At 32.9% G+C, this 25,269-nt stretch overlaps 2 protein-coding genes across 2 annotated transcripts; both read right to left on the bottom strand.

Annotated features, from left to right (window-relative positions):
• Positions 1 to 16,733: 16,733 nt before the first annotated feature.
• Positions 16,734 to 17,492, bottom strand: LOC108466223 (uncharacterized). The gene has a single exon (XM_017766568.1). The coding sequence runs from the start codon at positions 17,490 to 17,492 to the stop codon at positions 16,734 to 16,736; it is 759 nt and encodes a 252-aa protein (XP_017622057.1).
• A 6,124-nt stretch (positions 17,493 to 23,616) lies between these two features.
• Positions 23,617 to 24,971, bottom strand: LOC108466222 (uncharacterized). Its single transcript, XM_053022638.1, has 2 exons — positions 24,240 to 24,971; positions 23,617 to 24,171 (listed from the first exon to the last, which is right to left on the bottom strand). The coding sequence occupies exons 1-2, from the start codon at positions 24,969 to 24,971 to the stop codon at positions 23,617 to 23,619; spliced, it is 1,287 nt and encodes a 428-aa protein (XP_052878598.1).
• Between the last annotated feature and the right edge of the window lie 298 nt (positions 24,972 to 25,269).

The following is a 25,269-nucleotide window of genomic DNA, read 5'->3' as shown; positions in this document are numbered from 1 at the left end:
GATTCAACCGGATATGACTTACAGTGAAGAACTGGTCAAGATATTGGCACGGGAGACAAAAGAGCTTAGAAATAAAAAGATAAATTTGGTGAAAGTATTGTGGAAAAAGCACGGGATTGAGGAAGCGACATGGGAACCGGAGGAGCCAATGAGGAAATAATACCCAAACCTCTTTACTGGTAAGATTTTCGATGACGAAAATCCTAAAAGGGGGGAGAGTTGTAATGCCTAAATTCAATGTTATTGGAATAGTGGTTTCGTAACCACAAATTCGATTTAAAGAGAAATTTATTTCAATATTTTTGCATGAAAATTGATATGATAGGAAAATCGTATGAAAATATTGATAAAAAAATTTTACCGATTTAGTGGTTAGTTAGAAAAAGAAATTATTGAAGAAATTGGGTAAAATAAGGTATCGGGACCTCTATCTCGTAAGACCAAGTCAAAAATAATTTTATAAATATTTATGAAATGTTAGTAATGTGGTATTAAAATTTCGTTATGAAATTTTAATGTTTGGATAGTTAATTAAATAAAAAGGACTAAATTGTAAAAGGTGTAAAAGTGGATGGATGATTAAATAGCTTAAGTGTCTAATGAGAGAGGATTTAAAAGGGAATTAGACCCAAAATTTATTTGGGCTGGACGGCAATGGCATGAAATTAGCAAGAAAATTGATAAATTAAGGGTAAAATTAGAATATTGTAAAATTAACTAAATAAAGCTAGGACTAAATAGGAAATATCTAGATTTCTCTTCATTTCTCTTCAATTCCAGTAGCTAAAAATGCCATAAGAGGGTTTTCTAAGCTGGTATTCCATAATTTTGGCACCAAGTGAGTTAATCCTTGCCTTTTTCTTGTAATTTTTGTGTTTCTAAGACTTTTACAACTAGGTCCTACTATTAAATTCATTAGTTTTTAATTTCATGGATGAAATTGAAAGTCACCATGGTTGAGTCCTGTAAGCTTATGATGAAATAGAATGAAATTAAAGCTTTAATTTGTTTATGATATGATTTTATTAGGTAATTTCAATAGAAATTTATTTTTAGGACCTAATTATGAAAATGTTTGGAATTAAATCCTATTGCTGAAATTTTGATTCCTAAAGGTTGTAAACTAGTTTAAGGTGATAGAATAAAGTGTTCATTGAGAAAAATCAGCTCAATTGAGAGGCTAATTAAGTAGGGACGAAATTGTTATTTATTAAAAGCTTAAGGGAAAAATGGTAATAAACAGTTTGCACTAAAACAATATTGGATAGTAGCAATAGACTAAATATGAAAAATCACCATAAATTGTAGGAATCGAATTAGAAGATGAAAAAAATATAAAATTAAAGCTTATTGAGTCTAGTTCTCATAGAAGAAACAGGGTAAGAAATGGATTTGTAAATCATGAGATATAATGAATTTTGTGAGACAAGGTCAGAATAAATTCGAGTTCCCCTGTTCTGACTTTGAAAAATCATAAAAAATTGAATAAAAATAATTATGGAATTAAATTTATATGTATAGAATTATGAATGAGTCTATTTTCAAGAGAAACAAACGGACACATCATTCGAATTCTGTATGAATAGATAATTAATTTTTAGTAAAGAAGGGTCAGAACTGTAAGACAGAAGAACAGGGGTGACTTTAAAGAATAAAATGTACTTATTGGCTAAACCAAGAATTCTGCAAATTTTATGGTAAGAAGATATACGAGTCTAGTTTTAGGGAAAATTAACGGATCTTAATTTGAAGTTCCGTAGCTTGAGTTATAAATAATTTAGTGACTATGACTCAAATAGACAACTTTGAATAAACTATAAATAATAATAATGAAATTATAGAAATTGTTGCATATGAACATGAAATGTATTAAATTGATAATTAAATTTATTTATTTAGATCCAGAAGATTCAAATACGAAGCTAAATCGAGGAAAGGAAAAAGTTCAAGATTAGTAGATTTTTGTACACGAACAAGTATCAAGGTAAGTTCGTGTAACTTGAATTATATTCTTAAATGCTTGAAATGTATGTTTTTGATATGAATATGATTTGAATGTTCATTATATGAAAATTTATGAAACATTGACATATTTGATAAAAGGGAAGAAATCCGGTTGAATGAAAGGAAAATTCGATGGATCTCGAAAAGGAATTGACGGTAAAAGGATCTAGCTTGACGGTGATCCTATCCGATATAGCCCTCCGAAGAATATGTGGAAAATGGATTTAGCCTGGACGGATAATCCGAATTAGGGTCTGAATTTAGCCTGGACTGGTAATTCAGATCAAAGCTCATTAGAGTAATTGTCGTTGCAGGGGATTTAGCCTGGACTGGTAATCCCGACAATACTCTATGAGTTTATATTACAGGGGATTTAGCATGGACTGGTAATCCCGCTGTAAGGATGAGGTTCGCGGGAGTGTGCTCTCTGAAATGGAAATGTGTGCACATGAATATGAATTGACGGACCCGGAAATGTACACTAAAAGTGTACCTCTGAAAATCCATCAAAAATTTCAAGAAATTCAACGGGACAAATATGAAAAAAAAATATAAGGAAATGGAAATCATGGTATTGATAAGCTCATCAATCATAGTATATATTATTGGTACATGGAAATTATTGTACTAACTTGAATGTTGAGTTTGTGCATGTTAGGGTAATAATGCATTGAATGGATATATGAATGTTTATTGTATTGTATTGAAAATATTAGGTAAGTATAATTCTTGTTACATGAGCTTACTAAGCACAAAGTGCTTACCCTGTTTCCTTTTCCCCTGTTTTGTAGTGTTAAGAGCTCGGAGGTCGGATTTGGTTGGACACACATCACACTATCAAACTCAGGATTTCGGTATATAAAGAAACTTTATTTTGGAAATCAATGGCATGTATAAGCTAATAAAGTAAATGTTAACGTGAAATGAATGTAAAGTTAGCCATTAGTATGGTTAACAAACCTGGTTATGGGTATGTGATGACGTTATCTTATAAATATGCATGAAATTATCTTGAAAATATGTTGAATTGGTTTGGTTGATGTGGATTGGTCTCGATTTAATATTGCAGGGAAGGTTAGATATTTATAAAGGGGCTATATTGAATATAAAAAAAATCGTAAACTCCGGTAATACCTCGTACCCTATTCCTGCAATGAATACGGGTAGGGGGTATTACAAGTATTCGATCAAATCAAATGAAATTTTTTTGAGTTAATTAAGTTGACGAATCTGATTTTATAATTCTAACTTGATTTGAAATTTTCTCAAATTGAGTTGAGTGAGATGGAATTCGAATCGAATATATTTGTTCGAGTTAAATTTAAAAAAATTACTTTGGGTCCTTATAACCACTGTCACCCACCATAATCAAATTTGCCCATTGTAATCAAATTTGCTATTAATTTTCATCGCCTCATAATTTATTTATTAATTTTTTATATATGGGTCAGCTTTTTTGTTTGCTTAGTTGCTTCAATTATCTTTTGATTTTTGTCACTATGTATTTTGAAATTAAAAATAAATTAAATGAAACAAAATGTGATTTTTAATAAAAGTTATTTTAAAATAAAATGTGAAATTGATACCAACATAAAATTTTAACATGATATTTTATGACATCATCAATAATTCAATTTTAACAGAAATTTATAAATATTCAATAGGATTAAAACAATTCAATAATATAAATAGTACAAAATGTGAAATTAAATTTAATACTATAAATAGTAATAAATAAAATTATTATTATTTGGGTTTAGGGATTTTCTTTGGAATGATTTTTATTTTTGATTTGGGGTAAAGGGTGAGAAGTAAAAGTTTAGGGGGAAAATAAAATTTTTTTGGGATTTTGGGAGAGTAAAATTTTGGTAAGAAAGTAAATGGAGGAGTAAAATTTTAGGGAGAAAATATTCAAAAAAATTGAGGGGAAAATGAATTTAGAGTAGATTTGAGGAAAAGTGGGAAGAAGTAAAAGTTTTGGAAGAAAGTAAAAATGTTTCAGCATTTGAGGTAAAAATGTAAAATATTATAATTTGATATTAAGTTTATTCGAGTTATTCGAATTCAAAAACTCAATTCAATTCAAACTCGAAATTCGAAAAATTCAAGTTGGCTTGAATAACTCAATTAGTTTAACTTAAAAATTAAATTTTTTCTAATTTTTTTGAATCGAATCAAATTTTGTTTACCGTAAATTAAGATAAGATGTTAATCCTTAACGAGCATAAACTTAAAAAGGAGATAATAATAAGTAAATAGTTCTACTAAATATGACTACATATAGAAATAGTCCTCTAAAACAAAAGAAGAAGTAAACTAAAGAAAAGATTGATACGTTTTTATGTATTGTAGATTTTTCAAAAAATATTTTTCCAAAATCATAAAAAGCAAATATTTTTAAAGAGTAACTTTATTCTTGATTTTTATAATAAAAAAACAAAATGTTCATTATTTCTAAGGATGACAAAAAAATCGATAAATTCTAATCTACTAAACTACCTAAAGATGATATTTAAAAATTAAAATAAATTAAATTTCAGTATAAGTCGATTTTTTATAAAAATTTGAGTTAAATTAAGTAAATTTAAGTCTTATCTAACCTATCCCTTCTTTTTTCTTCCTAATTTGAAAATTATATTTCATAATTTTATGATTATGTAAATATATTTAATAAAATTTAAAAATGAATAAAATAGATCAGAAAATCAATTTCAATATCGGAGGTAAAAGTCAAGTGGTAATGTATAAGATAAGATTAGAGACAGGTGGGCGGCAAAATAATAGTAACAATAAAATTAAATATTATGATAAAATTATAATATAAAATAAAAAATAAAATAAACGCATTGTATCCCACTTAATTGTCCACTCAAATATCACCTCATATACCGATTAAAAATAGAGAAGAAAAAAATCGGAAAAAAAAAGTGGGTTGATTATGTTAGTAACATATAGATATTACAGATATAAAAAATTTATGTATGATGAAACCGAATTTTCTTCTAATCTCTTTTTTCTCCATTGATTTAACAATTCTCTTCACCACCCTAAGCTTTGATGCCATCTCCTTCATTATTACCCTTTTCCCTGAATACTCAATCACTGATCTTAGAGTTAATGCTAGTTCCACGCTTTTAGCTTTCACAAGCCTCCACCTTCTCCTCATCATCAATGAACGTATTGCACCTGATATTTTCTTTTTATATGATTTCCAATAACCCTGGAGTTGGATATTTACTCTCCCTCACAATACATTCGCTCTCTAACTTTAACTTCAAACCTCGTACCAAATCGACAACTGCTTTACCCTGTTCTGTAATAAACCGTTTAATGCCTCACGAGTTTTCTAATTCTTGGTGCTTGTCTGCTTTGTTGGATTGTAGTTTGCATATGGCCTGGGACACCAATTGTTTTAACTCAGGGTGTTGGGCCATGACTGTCGGAGCTGTTGTTTGAAGAGCTGTCAATGCTCCTTTTATCAAAACATTGCTATTGCTGTCGTGGTTTGCAAGATAGCAGATGAGAGTTAATCTATGGCACTGTTAACTTTTTATCACCATCGTAAAGTAATAGCTTGATTAACAATGGTACGCCGTTCGATTCAATTATAGACTTCGAATGCTCGCAAAAGAGAATAATCTAAAAATACTAACACGGATGGACTGAGTCAAGCTCGGGTTTAGCATTTTAATTTGAGCCAAACTTGAACAAAATTTTAGATCTATTTTTTGGGCCAGACCAAAATCTAAAAATGGGTCTAAACTTTTTAGATCAACACAACCCATGATGAAATTTAGTTCTCACCTTTCATCATTATGTCAGAGGCTAACGGCTAACTACTTCCCTCATTCCTCAAAATCAATGATGAAACTCATTTACAATCAGTTAAGCCATTAATTATAAGTTATAACTCTAAAGCCCTACATAAGTTAATTAATAAACAACGGAATTCACATTCAAAATGCAATTGATAACCCCATCAACCAACATATATAGTTAATTTAAATATTGGTTGCCCAAGCTCAAATTCAAATTAACATCACTCTCATATATAGATTGACTGAGATTCAAATGCTCATGTACTATGGCAGCTCTCTTTTCTTTATCCCAATCACTTCTAATGCTAGCTTGATCGTTACTATCAACAAGTCTGCCATTGCCGCCGTCAGATAAGTCAAAGTGCTTGAAATACTTATGGTCTCCTGTATGATGATCAATAGCAACAATGGCACCAAACTGCTTATTCAATACTTGTCTCTCTCGTTCCTTACTATATTTTGATTTACTTTTGCAAGGAGTAGTGCTCGTGGATTACAGTGCCATAGATTAACTCTCATCTGCTATCTTGCAAACCATGACAGCAATAGCAATATATTGATAAAAGGAGGAGCATTGGCAGCTCTTCAAACAACAGCTCCGACAGTCATACTACGCACGCAGGGAAGAAATTTTTTTAAAATGAACCTGTAAATTGCTGAATAACCATTACATGAGTTTACCACTGAATAACCATTTAATGTTTTCAACGAATAGAAAGGGAATGAAGATTACGTATCCTATGGGATGATTTGAACCAAACAATGGAATGGTGGTCCCGCAATAATTTGGATGAACCAAACAGTGTAAATTGGTAACTCGATAGAGAGTGACACTAACTCAATAAAATACTTATAATATTATAATTCATATATATATATATATATATATATATATAAGTATAGATTTACAACTGATGAAGTTAATAGAGTGCATAATAAATAAAAAAAATGTATAAAAATATTAAAGTAATGCTTTAGTTGAGTGGTAAATTAAAGATTTTACTAATGCAATCGATGTGGTTTTTATTGTTTTTCTTTTAAATGAAAAATACTTGATGGGCGTCGAAACCACCAAAAATAATTCCTACAAAATAACTTTAATTAGTAGTAAGAGTGGTAGTAGGGTCGAGTCCACGGGGATTGGATGCTTTAGTCAACTTCCGTGTATAGCTTATGATCAGAGTGTTTGTCGTATTGAAGGTCGTGGCAACAGTCGTGCCCACGATGCCAATTGTACCTGCAGAAAATAAAAATAAAAGTAAATTGGGGGATTTCGAAATGTCTAGAAATTAAATAATTGAAAAAACATAAATAACTAATTAAATAAATTAGAAAATAAATTCAAAATTTTTGCAATCAGATAAAATAAGCCTTAGCCTTAGACTCGGTAATTTCGTATCAAGAATCGATCCTCGAAAATTAATCTTCTCCTCCAATCGATAAGCTGGTTATAGCAGCTAAGAACATCCTAACCACCAATTCTTCCTCTCATAGTTGGTTCTGGTACGACCTGCAAACCAACCCTTACCAATTATCTAACCGGGATACACGTGTTCCCAATTCAAGATTCCGGCAGCCTTGCATTTTGAAGAACCCAATTCGAATTAACGGCCTCAACCGCGTGGGTCGTTTAAATCCAATCACTTCTTTCTCGATTTGTTCTCGGAGATCCGAATACAACACGACCGGCTCATTTCTTCAACTATCAGCTAACACGACTCCAACACAACGTGCACTTTTTGACTTGTAATCGAGTTAACTATAGGAATGGTATAGGATCAATACTATTGGGCAGAAAATTGGAATGGTACTGTTAACTATAATGAATCATCTCCAAATATCCCCAAAAAAGAGATTAATGCTAACAAAAGTATACAACATTAACTCAGGAGTATATGCATGACAGTTATGTGATGAATTGCATAAAATATACCATTTGAATCCAAATTAAAACTCCAAAAGAGATTCAAGTACCTGAAATTGAATATTAAAATAATGAAAATAAGAAATCTTGATAAGTTATCGAGAAAATGTCGAACCGATAATAAAAGTGGTCGACAATGGTTTTGCATGCAATATTATTGTTGAAATAATGAAATAAAAGGAGAACCTTAAATAAATCTATTGAGAAAAATAGATATGGAATACAATGTTCAAAATAGAAAGATACAACTCACGTGCAATTAAATTTGTGGAGTGTTTGGATCAGTAGTCCAAATATCTAAAGGTATAAAGCTAGTAGAGATGCAAATAAAGTAATTTTGCAAAGGCGGAATAAAATATGAAGTCATTCGTTAAGCCCTGACATTGATTATGAATTTTTTTTTTTGTGGATATAGTAACCTTTAAATATATAATTAAACTGACAGTTCATAAAAAAATTAACTTGCGTCTAATGGTTATCGTTACAACTTTTTATGAATCATTATATAGTAAAGTTGATGTTAAAATCCTTAAAGGATTTAGAATGCTAGAAGCATATTAAAATTTTCGGGAAATTGTTCATTTTTCCTATTTGTGTTTTTATAGAAGAATCATGATTAAAGTTTGTTACAATTATTGTTGAAACTCTTGAAGAGATCAAAATATATTTTCCCAAATTTTCCCTTACTCATGACTTTAAAAAGAATAGTAATATAAATGCTTAGCAAATACATTCAAATGGTCATTTGAAAAACTAATATTCAAGATTGAACACGTAGAATATGAGAAAGTATGTGATGTTTTCATGGGGAGTAAATACGTGTTGTACTCTTTCTCTCTTAATCGAGGTTTTGTCCTATTGGATTTTTCTGGTAAGATTTTTAATGAGGCAACATATTATGCGTATTATAGATACGTGTACTCTTTTTCCTTTACTAGAAATTATTTTCCACAGGGTTTTTATTTTAGTAAGACTTTAATGAGACACATTATCTACAAATGAACATCTAATGAGAGTTTTATGAATATTTTATTAAGTGGATGTAACATCTTGAATTAGGGCCTAGTTGGAATAGTGATTTCGAGACCACAAATAAAAAGTAGAAATATTTATTTTATGATTATTATAAGGTCTATGATATGATTGCATGGTTGTGTGAAAATTCCATGAAGAAATTTCATGTGAAAGGTGTTCAATTTTACTTTAGGGACTAAATTGAATAAGTTACAAAACTTGTGTTCTAGAAGATTTGAGCATGAAATTGTCATGGATTTTTAATTAGAGGTCCTTAAATAGCAATTTGACTAAGTTCTAAAATTTTGGACAAAAATAGACATGTATGGTAAAATTTGAAAGAAATGTTAAAAGAGCAATTTGGTCATTTGGTCATTAAATGGACTAAAAGACAAAATAAAAGCCAAAATTTGTCCATCTTCTACCTCATGTCCATTTGAACCAAGGAGGACACCATGGCTAGGGTTTTCAAGCTTCTAAGCTCAATAGTAAGTGCATCTAAGCCTCTTTTTTTATGTTCTTTGCATTTTTTAAGTCATTGTAGCATGATCTATCCATTTCTACCCATATTTTGAAGTAGGGTTCATGTTTAAAATTTGAATCATGCATGAAATGCTTGTGTTTTGATAATTAATGGAAGAATATGAAAGTTTGATGTGTGTTTAACAACTTTTACTAAATGATTTTTTAGTGAAAATGGCTAAAAAGGACTTAGTTGTAAATGTTGTAAAATGAGTAGTAAAAGTGTGAATAAATGGAAATGTGGGCTGCTATAAGCATGATTATGATTTGACTAGGCTTGGGTAACAAAGAAATTGAATACATTTCATTTTACGAGCTTAAGGACTAAAGTGTAAATATGAGAAAGTTTAGGGGTAAAATGGTAATTTTACCAAAGTATGATTTTGGATCGCTTTGAATAACGTGAGTGTTAAATAAGTTATATTTGATTTGTTAGACCAAGAAAAATGAAATTCGGGCTTAGATCGGGAAAGAACGAGGTTATGGACTAAATAAAAATAAATAGCCATTTTAGGGATTCGAGGTAAGTTCGTATGATAATAATAATGCAATGTTATGTTTGAATTGTAATGCATATTTATTATTACATAAATTGCATGATTGGTTATACGGATGTACTTGACGAGGATTCGACAAGTAAGTTCCTACGAAAATGTCATCATTGTTTGTGATTGAAACCTAAATTGGTAAGTTAATTCGATTGTGATGAATTATACGTTTATGATGTTATGTGCGTGATAGTGGCATATATCATGAAATATTTGATATTCCAAATATCGAATATATGTTACATAATGATTGAATATGTTTATATTAGAAAGTTAATGAATCATGGTGTTTTTATTAAATTGCGTGAATTATGAAAAAGTGGAATGAAATGAAAACTTATACTGTGATGGGTTTTATGGGTTGTAATAGCTACCCTTCGAGCAAGTTCGATAAGGATGTGATGATTAAGGAAATCTAGTTTGAACCTTATGAATAGTTTAGGATATAAGTGACATGTCACTAGGAACTGTGTGATCTGAGCCCATGAGTTGTGGTCTGAGTTCATGATATATGTGACACATGTGATGGCGTTCCGGGTGCTGGTCTTATATATTCTACCGGTGGCTAGGTAGTCTGGCATGTGTTACGGATATCTGTCAGCTTGTGTGAGCAGCCTGTGTAGTTACATCCTGACCGATAGCTTGTGTGAACAGACCTGTGAGTAGCTCAAAAACGAGTAACATGTGCTATGTGATATTAGGTAGCGTTGACTACATATAGGGCACTTAGGTACGAGATCCCATGTAAGACCATATTTGAGATATGGCATTGAGATAAGACTTTTCTGTGTATCCAATAATATTCCAAGTGTTCAACGGGAAATTCAACGAGCAATTCAAAGAGTAAGTCATTGAGTATGCCAAAGACAATAATGTAAGTGATATGTTATAGAATAGTACAGGTATGTATTCCAAACTCATGAGAAATGAACTCTGTATATGATGAATATGTGGTAAAAATGTTACAAAGAAGTTGTACTTACGAGAAGGATTGTTATGATAACCATGTAAGTATAAATTTATATTCATGAGGAATGATTATGTGATTCGTTGAATAATGACAAGCTATATGACTTGAGAAACATGAATACATGTAAGTAATATGCATTTGTAGTACATATGTTGAGAGGTATATTTACGAAGGGATTATGATTGCTTGACTAATATCTAAGCACGATGAGCTATGATTTATAGTTTTAAAAAGATGAGCTTTATAACTGAATAATAGTAATTAGAAGATCATGTTGAAGAAGTTGATAAATGCATGTTAACAAAATGCTTATTATTTTCATACGGGTTTACTAAGCTTTAATGCTTACTCCCTCCTTTCCATTTCTTTTAGTGTTGTCAGGTTGGCTCAGGGTTGGAGATCGTCGGAGGCAGCATCACACTATCAAATTATTCAAATTGGGGTATCGAAAGTCTTAAATGTTTTCGAGTGAGTGGCATGTATAGGGGCTTAGTTATTATGATATGTGTTCTTATGCTTTGGCCAAAAATATTGGCTTATATTTGGTTATGGATATGTAAGCCTATTTATCCACGCACAATATGTTAATATCTTGAGATGTGGTTATATGCTTGCACGTCTCAAGATTTTATGTGTTATGATTATGTTTGTTTGTCACGAATGATAGTGCTATGGTACATATGTTTGACGAATGCTTGATGATTAAGTTAAGATTAATTGGTATAGAAATAATTATGGTATAAAGATATGAGTAATAGTCATAATGATAAGGTCTAACGAATGTGAAATGGTGTGTTTAGACTTGGTATAACATGAATATGTGAAACACATGTATGATGACATGCAAATGTCATGTTGTGTCTAAATTTGAGGATGTTTAATCCTTAAATGGGTGCCATGTTATGTGCCTTTGATGTTGTATGAGTGGTGATAGAGTAAGGGTGACAAAAGGCTTGGAAAATAGCCTCAAAGTTGTCTACACGGGTAGACACACGGGCATGTGTCTAGGCCGTGTGTGACACACAGTTTGCCCCATGGGCGTGTGATCCAGCCGTGTGTACCTTGCACCTTAATTAATGCAAAATAGAATGCCCAGTAGTAAACACACGGGAAGAGACACAGCCGTGTGTCTCAGCTATGTGAAGGACACTGCCTCAGGACATAGGCGTGTGCCCAGGCAGTGTGAAGTCTGTACCTAATTTTGGAATTTAATTCGCCACATGGCATAAGGACACGAGCGTGTGTCTTGGCCGTGTGACCACATTTTATGCATGACATCATTAACAGAGAGCTCCACGGGTTAGGGACATGGGCGTGTGAGACCACATGGCCTACCCACACGGACGTGTCCCAAACCATATGGGCGTGTGGCCCTGTTTCATGTTGAAATTTTCTAAGTTACCCAAAAAGTTTCAAAAATTCTCGGTTTAGTACCAAACCACCCTCAATGTATGTTTTGGGCTTCGTAGGCCCATAATAAGGACGAAGTGTATGTGTATGAATGGTTTTTAATTTGGGCGAAATTTTATGGCCTGGTTTTGTATGAATGTTTATGTTTAAGTTCGGTAACGCCTCAAACCCTGTCCCGACATCGGATACGGGTAAGGGGTGTTACAGTGGATGTCCATCAAGATCAATATAAGTTTTGATGTACTTTAAATTCTAATAGTAATTGGAAGTAAATAATTATTTTATTTATACTTATTATGCCTATAAATAAAGACTTTGAAAAATTTTTATAATTATTTCAATTGATTAATAAAATACGCTTGTTGTGAAATAATAAAGAAAGAATAAACTAAAATGTGATAGAAGAAAGAGTGTATCTTCTTTTTTATATATTTCATGAGTACATGAGCCCCATATATATAGGGGTTAAAAGTAACTCTCTAATTATTATAGGGCATGTAAAGGGTCATGACCTTTTATCTCCCATATTAATGGGGTATAGGAAAAGTCTCATAACTTATGGGGTATATGAAGAGTTTTATAACTTATGGGGTTGATAATGACATCCACATAAATATTTCATAACACTCCCCCTTGGATGTTCATTATCTAATTATGCCTCGTTAAAACCTTACTAAGAAAAACCCAGTAGGACAAAACTTAGTGAAGGAAAAAGAGTACATAATTATACGCTTGATATGTTGCCTCATTAAAAACCTTACCTGGAAAACCCAGTGGGATCAAACCAAGGTTAAGGGAAAAAAAAGTACAGCGCGTATTAACTCCCCCTAATGGCTACATCACTTGAGATCTCGAAGGTGAATCATTCCAATGTAGTAAACAAGCTTCTAAAACACTGATGTAGGAAGCGCCTTAGTGAATAAATCTGCTAAATTCTCACTTGAACTGATCTATTTAACTTTTATCTCCTTAATCTTCTGGAGGTCATGAGTGAAGAAGAATTTTGGTGTAATGTGTTTTGTTCTGTCACCTTTGATGTATCCACTATCGAGCTGATCAATGCATGTTGTGTTGTCTTCAAACAAGACAGTTGTAGCTTCCTTTCCAGATGATAAACCACAATTATTCCTTATATGCTGGATCATAGATCTTAGCCATACACATTCACGGCTTGCTTCATGGATTGCTAAGATTTTTGCATGATTAGACGAGGTTGCTGCAATTGTTTGCTTCATTGAGCGTTAAGAGATTGCAGTACCTCCATATGTAAAAACATATCCAGTTTGTGATTTTCCATTATGAGGATCTGACATAAATCCTGCATCTGCAAAACCAATCAACTCTGTCTTTGATTTATTAGGGAAAAATAGACCCATATTCTTTGTGCCTTGGAGATAACGAAATATCTGTTTTACTCTAGTCCAATGTCTCCAAGTTGGGCATGAGCTAAATCTTACTAGCAAATTTATAGAAAAAGATATATCAGGTCAGGTATGGCTAGCAAGATACATTAATGCCCCAATTGCACTGAGGTATGACACTTCAGGACCAAGAAAATCTTCACTATCTTCCCGAGGACGGAAAAGGGTCTTTACTTGGATCAAGTGATCTTACAACCATCGGGGTAGTTATTGGATCATTCTTGTATCCTTCTTTTAACGAATACTCGCGTAGGCGATTATACTACATGCGTCCGGATTGTTTCAATCCATAAAAGGGATTTGTGCAATTTGATCGAATAATGTTCTCTAGAACCTGAACTCACTGCTTCAGGCAGTTTAAATCCTTCAAGGTGTTTCATATAAATGTTAGTATCCAATGGGTCATACAAATAAGCTGTTACTACATCCATTAGGCATAAATCAAGCCCTTCTTTTATAGCCAGACTTATCAAAAATCTAAATGTAGTTGCATCCACCACAGGAGAATATGTCTCATCATAATCAATTCTAGGTCTTTGTGAGAATCCTTGTGCAACTAAACGTGCTTTATACCTTACAATTTCACTCTTTTTTTTTTCTTTTACGCACAAAAACCCATTTATATCCCACTGGTTTCACACCTGTAGGTGTACGGACTACAGGTCCAAACACTTCTCTTTTCGCTAGCGATTTCAATTCATTTTCAATTGCTTCTTTCCATTTTGGCCAATCATCTCTTTGTTTACATTCCTCAATCGATTTTGGTTCATAATCCTCTTTATTATTTATAACATCTAGTGCTACATTGCATGCAAAAATATCATTGACGTCGATTTGATTTCGGTTCCATTTTATACGGACATGACATAATCAATACGAGATCTCTTCATTGTCGTGTACGATTTTCTTCTGAAACTATTCTTCCAGTCATATCTATAGTCTCTTCAGGAGATCCCGGTATAATCATTTTTTCTTTGATTTTGCCATCATTAATCTTTGCTCCTTTCTTTTTCGAGGATTCTTATCTTTGGAACCAATTGGTCTACCACGCTTCAGGCGTGTATTAGACTTAGTAGCAACTAAATTTTGTCCTTCTGGGACATCAAGTTTTATTGGAGAATTCACAGTTGGTATATGCAACTTAGTCACTTTCTTTGGGTCAGAAAATGCGTCTGGCAATTCATTAGCTAAACTTTGTAAATGAATAATCTTTTGAACTTCTAAATCACATTGCTTAGTTTAAGGATCAAGATGAGCTAATGACAACTCTTTCCAACTAATTTTCTTAACCAACTGTTTGATTTCTCCCCCTAATGTTGGAAAAATTGACTCGTCAAAATGACAATCTGCAAAACGAGCCGTAAATAGATTCCCTGTAGATGGTTCTAGATATTTAATTATGGATAGGGATTCAAATCCAACATATATACCCAACCTTCTTTGAGGTTCCATCTTAGTTCTATGTGGTGGAGCAATTGGAACATATACGGCACATCCAAATGTTCTTAGATGGGAAATATTTGGTTCCTGAATATGAACTTTTTGTAAGGGGGAGACTTTATGATAACTTGTTGGCCTGATGTGAATTAATGCAGCTGCATGTAAAATTGCATGCCCCCAAGCAGTGATTGGGAGTTTTGACTTCATAAGTAATGGCCTTGCTATCAATTGAAGTCGTTTTATTAAAGATTCTGCTAGACCATTTTGTGTGTGAACATGAGCTACAGGATGTTCAACACTTATTCCAATAGACATGCAATAGTTATTAAAAGACCGAGAAGTAAATTCACCAACATTATCAAGACGGGTGGTCTTAATAGGAAAATCTAGGAAATGGGCTCGTAATTGAATCAATTGAGCAAGCAATCTTGCAAATGCCAGGTTGCGAGTTGATAACAAAGATACATGAGACCATCTACTCGATGCATCGATTAAAACCATAAAGTACCTAAATGGTCCACATGGGGGTTGTATAGGCCCACATATATCCCTTTGAATTCGCTCAAGAAAAGTAAGTGGTTCGTTATTTATCTTAGCTGGTGATGGTCGGATTATTAATTTCCTCAGTGAACATGCAGCACATGTAATGTTTTGAAGAATCTGCTGGCTCTTCAATGAATTTTCAATTATTTTTCGCATCATTATTGAGCCGGGATGGCCTAACCGGTCATGCCAAAGAACAAAGTCATTAGTAAACTTCTGGTTTACTATAGCATGTGTTTCTATAGAACTGATCTTTGTGTAGTACAAACCAGTAAAGAATGTAGGCAATTTCTCAACAATTTGTTTATTGCCTTGAGCAATACTCGTAATTTGAAGGAATTCAAAATTTCCTTCGTTTAAAGTCTCAATATGATATCCATTTTGGCGAATATCTTTAAAACTCAATAAATTTCTTTGAGACTTAGGGGAGTATAATGCATTAATAATTTCAATTTTTGTTCCCCTTGGTAATAAAATAATTGCTCTTCTGGAGGCTTCTATAATAGTTGTACTACCAGATATAGTCCTCACACTTTATTCTTTCATTATTAAATGAGAAAAACATCTCTTGTCTTTCAATATGGTGTGAGTAGTTGCACTGTCTGCTAGACATATATTTTCACCATTCATAGCTGATTGCCTTTGTGAGATAATGTTCTTCAAAGAAACAAAATAACCACAAAATGTCACACAAAATGGTGAAAATAGGTATTCAAAGTTAAAATTACTAAAAGGTCTATAAAACAAAATTATCACATAAAACATAGCACTAGTAAAGGTCATAACATCATTATTAAAGTTGCTAAATGAAACATAGAGTAGTAGAGGTTTATTTTATTATTTATCGAAATTTGTGGCCTTAATAATTTCCTTCAGGGGTAGAAAGAAAATCAGCCACTTCTAAGTGGGTTGCATTGCCATCATCAAAATCACTTTCGCATCTTTATACACAAGATTGGTTTCTACTTTCTTTCCCTTCTGTTTTATGGACTGTTGATAAAGATCAACTAGATGCTTTTGTGTGCGACACACACGAGACCAATGTCCTTTTCCTCCACAACGATAGCATACATTAGTCACATTTTCACCTTTTTCTTTCTCTTCCCTGTTACCATTTTTTCATTCCCACTTCTGGTAGGAATGTGAATTTTTAAAACGACCACCTCGACCATATCCATATCTATGTCCGCGGCCATGCCCTCGGCCAAGACCACGGCCACGCACAATACTATTTGCATGGCGTGTTTCTTTTAATTCTTGCCGATTGTGTAAACTCACATTCGCTTCAGGGAATGGAGCAGAGCCAGTTGGGCGTAATTCATGGTTTTTCATTAGCAGCTCGTTGTTTTGCTCCTCCACTAGGAGACAAGGAATTAATTCAGAATATTTCTGGAAGCCTTTTTCATGATATTGTGTGTGCAGGACAACATTATTTGCATGGAAAGTTGAGTATGTTTTTTCTAACATTTCTGCATCAGTAATCTTCTCTCCACATAAATTCAATTGTGAAGTGATTCTGAACATGGCCGGGTTATAATCACTAACAAACTTAAAGTCTTGCAATCTTAAATTTAGCCACTCATAACGAGCTTTAGGCAAAATCACAGTTTTCTGGTGGTCATATCTTTCCTTTAGATTGGCCCAAAGAATTTGAGGGTCCTTAACAGTCAAATATTCGGTCTTTAGACCTTCATGGAGGTGATGGCGAAGGAAAATCATGGCCTTGGCCTTATCTTGTATACTTTCTTCATTTCCCTCCTTAATAGTCTCACCAAGACCCTTTGCATTTAAGCGAATTTCAGCATCTAGTACCCATGATAAATAGTTATTTCCAGTGATGTCCAGAGCTACAACTTCGAGTTTTGTAAGATTTGACATTATAAACTATAAAACAAAATATACAAGTCAATAATGTAAAATAAAGCATGTTAATATGCAAATGAAATAACACATATGCAAATGAAATAGATCAACTTGTTACCCTTACTTCACCTAAGCGTCCTTCGACAATCTTTAAGGAAAAATTTGTTGGCCTTGATTTCTTGTATTAGAGACTCGTGCTGATAACGTGTTGTGAAATAATAATGAAAGAATAAATTAAAATGTGATAGAAGAAAGAGTGTATTTTCTTTTTTATATATTTCATGAGTACATGAGCCCCATATATATAGGGGTTAAAAGTAACTCTCTAGTTATTATAGGGCAAGTAAAGGGTCATGACCTTTTATCTCCCATATTAATGGGGTATAGGAAAAGTCTCATAACTTATAGGGCATAGGAAGAGTTTTATAACTTATGAGGTTGATAATTACATCCACATAAATATTTCATAACAACGCTGTCTTTTTTACTGTTCAATTTTCTTTTTTTTTTTTACTCTATATCTTCTATTTTATAACGTGGCTATATTTGATTTTGAGGAATGAGGTAGTTAGCCGCCAGCCTTGGCATAATAATAATGGTGAGCAGTGAGCTGTCCACCCGCTCGAGCGTTATACATCCCTTGACCAAATGGAGATATGGGTCCCCAAATGCCATTTGAGTCTTTCCCAAAACTTTCTACTTCTAAGTTTTATCTTCATATTTTATGAAATTTTACAATTTAATTAAATTGTTAATTGATACTTTGGTTTAATATTTGGGATTATTCAATTAAATTAATTTTTCAGTGTTCATAAAGTAGAAGATAAAATCTACTTTATAAAGAACCAAGAATTAATAGCAAAATAAAAAGCTAAAAAGTTTAAACACACAATTTCTATAAAGAACACGCAGGCTAGCTGATTAGGATGAAATAACATGACAGTTATTTAGCTCTATTTACGGGTTGTTGAAAGGGCCGACGAACTGGTATTAGAGTTGGATCCACCGGAGGATAAAGAAAACAAAGTCGACGACCTGGAAAGTCTTGGGTATTATGAGGCTTTTTTAGTGCTGACACCCAATGAACTATAATGAATCACCTCCAATCCAAATTAAAATATTTTAAAAATTAAACATATACCAGTCTAAGCAACCCGTCATGCTGCTGTGCTCTCTTAACATCCTACCATGGTTTCCACAATGGACATCGGTGCCAAAGTCAAATCCAAATTCATTTCTTCCGCATGTGGAGCCAAGTTCAGCTATGCCTTTGGGTACCACTTCTGCAACATGCTTCACTGGTGCTAATGCCATAGGCCGGGCCAATGAAATTTTTTTCTTTCTCTTCTTTGATCATATAGTATGAAGAGTGGAGTGGTGGTTCACCACCCAGGCACATGGTAATGCCACTGGACTTCATTTCAGTCTTGAATTGAGCTTCGCTACTCCCTTCCTCACTCAAGTCGATACCAAATACCCTGCACGGTGGTTTGGAAACAACGTGACTAGCGAAAGGGACTGGCGCAGCATCATAAGCTGGCTCCATGAAAGGAGCTCCCTCCTTGATTGGTGCATCAGCGTCCTTAAACAATAGCTTTTTCTCACATTCGAAGTTGGGGATGGGGACCTTCGTGGGGTATGTGCCACTGCCAGTGGTTCCATTATCAACTCGATGATTCAGAGAAATATCCCCAGATGGCTTGGCTGGTTTCTCCACTTCAACCTTATAGTAAGAAGATCCCGCTTCATCAATATCATTCACTTTGTACAGCGTGAGTTTATCTCCAACCCTGAAATTGTTGCAAATAACAAATTTTCTCCATCCACCGGAGAAAACCGGTTTCTTGCACCCATTTTTGCGGACAGAGCAGACAATCGGCCACGCCTTTGTCCCATACATAAGGTGAAGTTTCACCGCATAGCTTCCATTAAAATCTGGCAAGGCAGGCAAGATTTTTGCCGGGCCCGCCAGCCTTTTTCGGGTATCAGTGTCAGTCAGTAACTTGGAGAAGAGCTTTATAGCTTCAGCCATGGTGTGTGAAAATTCCAGTACTTAATATATAATGGGACGAGATTGTCTGCTCAAGGTCTTGAACTTCCCGGTACGATCAGCTTATATATACAAGGGGTTCACTATCTCGAGCCGATAAATCAACAATCAAGGAGATAACGCCAAGTGTACTTTCATCCACCGGCCTCTAGTCTCTAGCCCACCGATTCTTAAAGCTCGCCAGGTGAGAATCTGTGGTATATGTGGACTTTAAACTTTTTCTCATGTTGTTCGTACGTCATGAGACACTGGGGATTAGTCGGTGGGGCCAAGGATCGGAGTACGTTCACATTGGACGTTAAGAAAATGAAGGTAATCCATAAACAGTTCGCCATAAAAATATGCTTTCTATTGCCCATATAGGAATATAACACAAAATCTTACCTTACATTCATTGTTTTCTTCCTTTTGCGACTCGTATGAATGATTCTGATTTAGTATTAATTTTTATGCCACCAACTAACAATTAACTCATTAAATCACATACATAACATCAACATATATAATTATATATTAAAATTTACCATATTATATAATATTTAATATACTTTTAGCCAAAAGTTTTGACATATAAAATGTCACATATTTTATTTTTAAATATTTTACTAGCAGTTAAATATGTTCATATGTTAAGTATTTCTTTCAACTTTGAAGTGTTTATGGGTCGAGCCGGACTGGGTTCGGGTCAAGTTCAATAAAAAATTTTGGTCTGTTTACTAGGCCTGACTCAACCTAGCAGTATTAATTTTTAAATATATATAATACATCAAAAATACTAAAAATATTAAAATAAATATTTCACAACAAATTAAAAATAAAATTTTAAAAATATGTATATTTAATTAACACTAAGATAGCTGCAACTTAACAAGCAAATGCCTCTAAAATAATAACAAAATTAATAATAAAACAAGTGTTATACTAGACCTATCCATGTGGCCCGGCTCAAATACCAACTCTAAAAGTGAGAGGGTTTGGGTAAAAATATAGACCCGAAAAATGAGTTTAGACAAAAAAAATAAGACCCATTTAGAAAATGGGTAGGGCATCGGGTAAGGCTTTTTAGGCTCGAGCTCGGCCCGATCTGGCCCGATATGAAAACAAAAGAAAAAACCTATTTTTTATTTTTTTATTATTTTCTTGCTATTTTCTTGTTGTTTTTCAATATTTTGTTACCATTTCAAAATTATGTTGCTTCTATTTTGTTGTTATTATTTGGATATTGTATAACTCTTATTTTATTGTTAATTTTGTTACTATTTTTCACATTTGCTTGTTAAGTTAAATTTATATTAGTGTTATTTAAGTATACATTTTTAAATTTATTTTCAATTTGTTAGGAACATTTATTTTAATGCTTTTAGTATTTTTGATGTATTATATATGTATTTAAAAATTATATTAAAATAATATTAAAAAAATATTAATCTGAAAGGTAGGGCTCAGTTTTAGTGTTTTTATCTGGTTTGAGCTTGGGTAAAATTGTAAGTCTATTTTTCAGGACGAGCCTAGAAAACGGGCCTAAATTTTTTGTTAGGCCCGACTTGGCCCATGGACACCTCTATGTTATACAATATCTAAACAATAACAACAAAATAATAGCAACATAATAGTGAAATGGTAGCAAAATAGGGAGAAAACAACAAGAAAATAACATTAAAAAAATAAAAAAATAAAAAAAAAATTTCCTTTAGTGAATTCGGGTCGGGTCTAAGCTAAAAATGCCTTACCCGAGGCTCAACCCTTTTTTTAAATGGACCTTATTTTTTTTGCCTAAATCCATTTTTTGAGCCTATATTTTTATCTAAACTCTCTCACTTTTCGAGTGGGATTTCAGATCGGGTTGGTTGCCCCAAATCATGAACAGCGACTCAGTTGACCTGATCTATTTTTTTACTGGACTTAGACTTAAGCTTTTAATGTTAGGTTGCTTTAGTCTTACCTATTTCACTATTCAAAATTAATAAAAAAATTAAATATATAATTATATTAATATTTAAATATTTATAATTAAATTTGAATAAAAATAATTCTAATAATTTTAAATAATATAACATATCATTTGGGTGAGCTAGACCAACCTAAGTTCGATTTCAGGTTTAATTTTTTAAAATCAAATTTCAATCCAATCCATAAATATCTCTATTATTAATATTTTAAATAATTTTTATATACATAATGTAAAATTAATTTAATAGAAAGCTTTAACAATTTAATGATGAGTATCTTGTTATCCCTACTTGATCTTCATATGAATTAGAAATTAGAGGTTTCAATCAGAGCATTTTAGAAATTAAATCATCATAAAAGGAAGTGTTAAAAATGGCAAGGATTAAGATAGGGGTGATCGTTCGATCGAATCGAATGAAAATATGTTGAGTTAATTGAATTAGTGAATCTTATTTATTATCCTAACTCAATTTGAAATTTTCTCGAGTCTAGTCGAGTGAGATAGAGTTTGAATCGAATCAAATCAAATCAAATCAAATATATTTGTTCAAGTTAAATTAAAAAAATGACATTGGGTCCTTGTAACCACTATCATCTGCCGTAATCAAATTTACCCACCATAATCAAACTTGTTATTAACTTTCATCCACTCATAATTTATTTATTAATTTTTATATAAGGGTTAGCTTCTTTACTTGCTTAGTTGTTTCAATTATCTTTTGGTTCTTATCACTATATATTTTGAAATTAAAAATATATTAAATATAAAAAATGTATTTTTAATAAAATTTATTTTAAAGGTAACATGTGAAATTGATATCAACATAAAATTTTAACATGAACATTTTATGACATCATCAATGATTCAATTTTAATATAAATTTATGAAGATTCATCTGATTAAAGCAATTCAATAATACAAATAGTGCAAAATATGAAATTTAATTTAATAATATAAATAGTAGATATAAATAAAATTATTATTATTTATGTTTAGGGATTTGTTTTGGATAATTTTGATTTTTGATATGGGGTAAAGAGTAAGAAGTAAAAGTTTAAGGGGAAAATAAATATTTTTGGGGGGGTTTTGAAAGAGTGAAATTTTAGTGGGAAAGTAAATGGAAGGAGTAAAGTTTTGGGAGAAAATGAAAGGGAGTAAAAATTTTTGGGAAAAGTAAAAAAGTTTGAGGTAAAAATGTAAAGCATTATAATTTGGTATTCACTTTACTCGAAATTAGAAAAAAAGAATTCGAGTTGATTGAATAACTCAATTTGTTTAACTTGAAATTTGAATTTTTTATTTTATATTTTATTGAATCGAATCAAGTTTATTCCTTTTGGCATTTTTCATTTTTCTTTACAGGTTTAGTTTGGATTGGTGAGATTTTTAGTTATTGTTAGTATAAAAATAGTGGTGATGATAAGATTAGATATTGTGACAATACTATAAAAAAAATAGAGAAAAAAATAAAAGGAAAAGATTGGAAAAAAAAAAGTGAGTTGTTTATGTTAATGAGTAACGTATAGATATTACAGATATAAAAATTTTATGTATGATGAAACCAAATTTTCTTCTAATCTCTTTTTTATCCTTTGATTTAACAATTCTCTTCACCACCCTAAGCTTTGATACCATCTCCTTCATTATTACCCTTTTCCCTGAGTACTCAATCACTGATCTTAGAGTTAATGCCAGTTCCACGCTTTTAGCTTTCACAAGCCTCCACCTTCTCCTCATCCTCAATGAACGTATTGCACCTGAAATTTTCTTTTTATATGATTTCCAATAACCCTGGAGTTGGATCTTTACTCTCCCTCCAACACATTCGCTCTCTAACTTTAACTTCAAACCTCGTACCAAATCGACAACCGCTTTACCCTCGCTCGTAATAAACCGTTTAATGCCTCATGAGTTTTCTAATTCTTGGTGCTTGTCGCTTTGTTGGATTGTAGTTTGCATATGGCTGGGATACCAATTGTTTTAACTCGTGGTGTTGGGCCATGATTTTGAGTTGTTGTTTGAAGAGTCATCAATGCTCTTTTATCAAAATATTGCTATTCTTTGTCGTGGTTTGCAAGATAGCAGATGAGAGTTAATCTATGGCACTGTAACTTTTTATCACCATCGTCAAGTAATAGCTAGATTAACAATGGTACGCCGTTCGATTCAATTATAGACTCTGAATGCTCGCAAAAGAGGTAATTATTTGGGCAGATAAACTTTTGCAAAGCAATAGAAGCTTCCATTGCAACTTCCCTGTCCATATCGCCTAGTCGGGCCACCAGTGGACTAATTACTTGGCACTCTTTCATTGAAAAAGACCTTGCCAATGAACCGACTGACTTGATTACCGGAATTCTTAGTTTCATGTTGTCGAATTCTTTGATTACCTTCAATAGCTCATCGACAACTGCCTTTGCAGCCGGAGAAGAACTCTTAAAGGTGGAATGTCTAAATTCATTATTTGATTCAGCAATGGCTGTGATTTCTCTTATAATCATTAAGCAATTGTATTGTAATTCATCTTTTTCCGTTTTCATCAACTTAGCCAAGCATAGCATTCCTTTTGTCTCCGTCAATGTCTTACAATTTGAAATGCTCCCTTGAACAAGCATCCATAAAGCCCTAGAACAACTAAGTTTCAATTTCAGATTCGATTTAGTACCATCTGCAGGTGACAGCAACGTAACCAGCTGCCATATCACATTCTCTCTAATTAAAGAGTAACCAAATTGGCTGCTTGAATTTGATCAGACATCACCGATGTTCTTGATGAACGACTTAAGATTGTAGAAATCATTTCCTTCAGAATAACCCTTTTCCTCTCCTTCTCGTTAGCTAAAAGGCAAAGTGTTTTGACACCCATGATTTGAGCATCCAAAGATATCTTCTCCTTTAAAAGCTTTTGTAAAGACGGTACCCCGTTTTCTTCATAAATAATGTTCTTATACTCATCGTTTTGCTCAGCAAGTGATGCCAGTTGTTTCAACGCCAGGACGCGATCTTCCAATGCACGCCCCATTTTGACGGTGGCGATGCAAGACCACACCTTAACCTTAACTGGTTTCTCGTACGTCAGCGTCGAGCAACTTTGGGGCATGTAGATGGAAAGCAGCCATTTCATATCGCTGATAGAAGCATTTAAACAGTTGAAGAGCTCCACAAATTGGGTTGCATTGCTGCAGGTGGTGAAGAGTTTCCAAAATAGGTTTCTGCGTTTGCATTTGTGGATAATAGAGAGGGCGTGCTCAAAGCCAACCTTAACCTCGGCGACTATGCAATGAAGTGGGCGCAAGTAAAGGGAATTATGCATTGAAGTAACGAAACAAAGCAGGGTTTTCAGCATTTGCGATAGTCGATTAACTAACGACTCCAATTCGGAGACTTCCTTCTTGAACGACTTAGCCTTGTTAGCCGATATGCAAACATCATCCCCTAAAGATATCAAATCCCAGAGTTGTTGAATCTGTGTTCTTGCCTCCCAACTCAACATTGTTTCAGTTCACATTGCTGACAAACTTTTTTTTTTCGACATGCTGGTTCTCTTTGTTACCGTTTCTTTTAAATTTAAGCGCCTAAGGTTAAAATCAAGCAATAATGTTGCTTGATATTTTTGCCACCAGTCAATGCCATAGCTAGTCGGAGACGATCGCTCAACAGCGTTCGAGAAAATTAAAGAAACAACAAAAACCCACTTTTGTTTTTTCTGGTGAAGTGAAAAAGGGCCCACTTGACATGTCTCCATATGATTTTGTCACATTACAGTCTTGGTATATGCCTTCTGGAAAGTC

Source organism: Gossypium arboreum, chromosome 2, assembly GCF_025698485.1.
Source record: "Gossypium arboreum isolate Shixiya-1 chromosome 2, ASM2569848v2, whole genome shotgun sequence".
NCBI lineage: Eukaryota > Viridiplantae > Streptophyta > Magnoliopsida > Malvales > Malvaceae > Gossypium > Gossypium arboreum.
The sequence above is the reverse complement of the archived record's forward strand: the minus strand, read 5'-3'. Positions and strand labels throughout refer to the sequence as shown.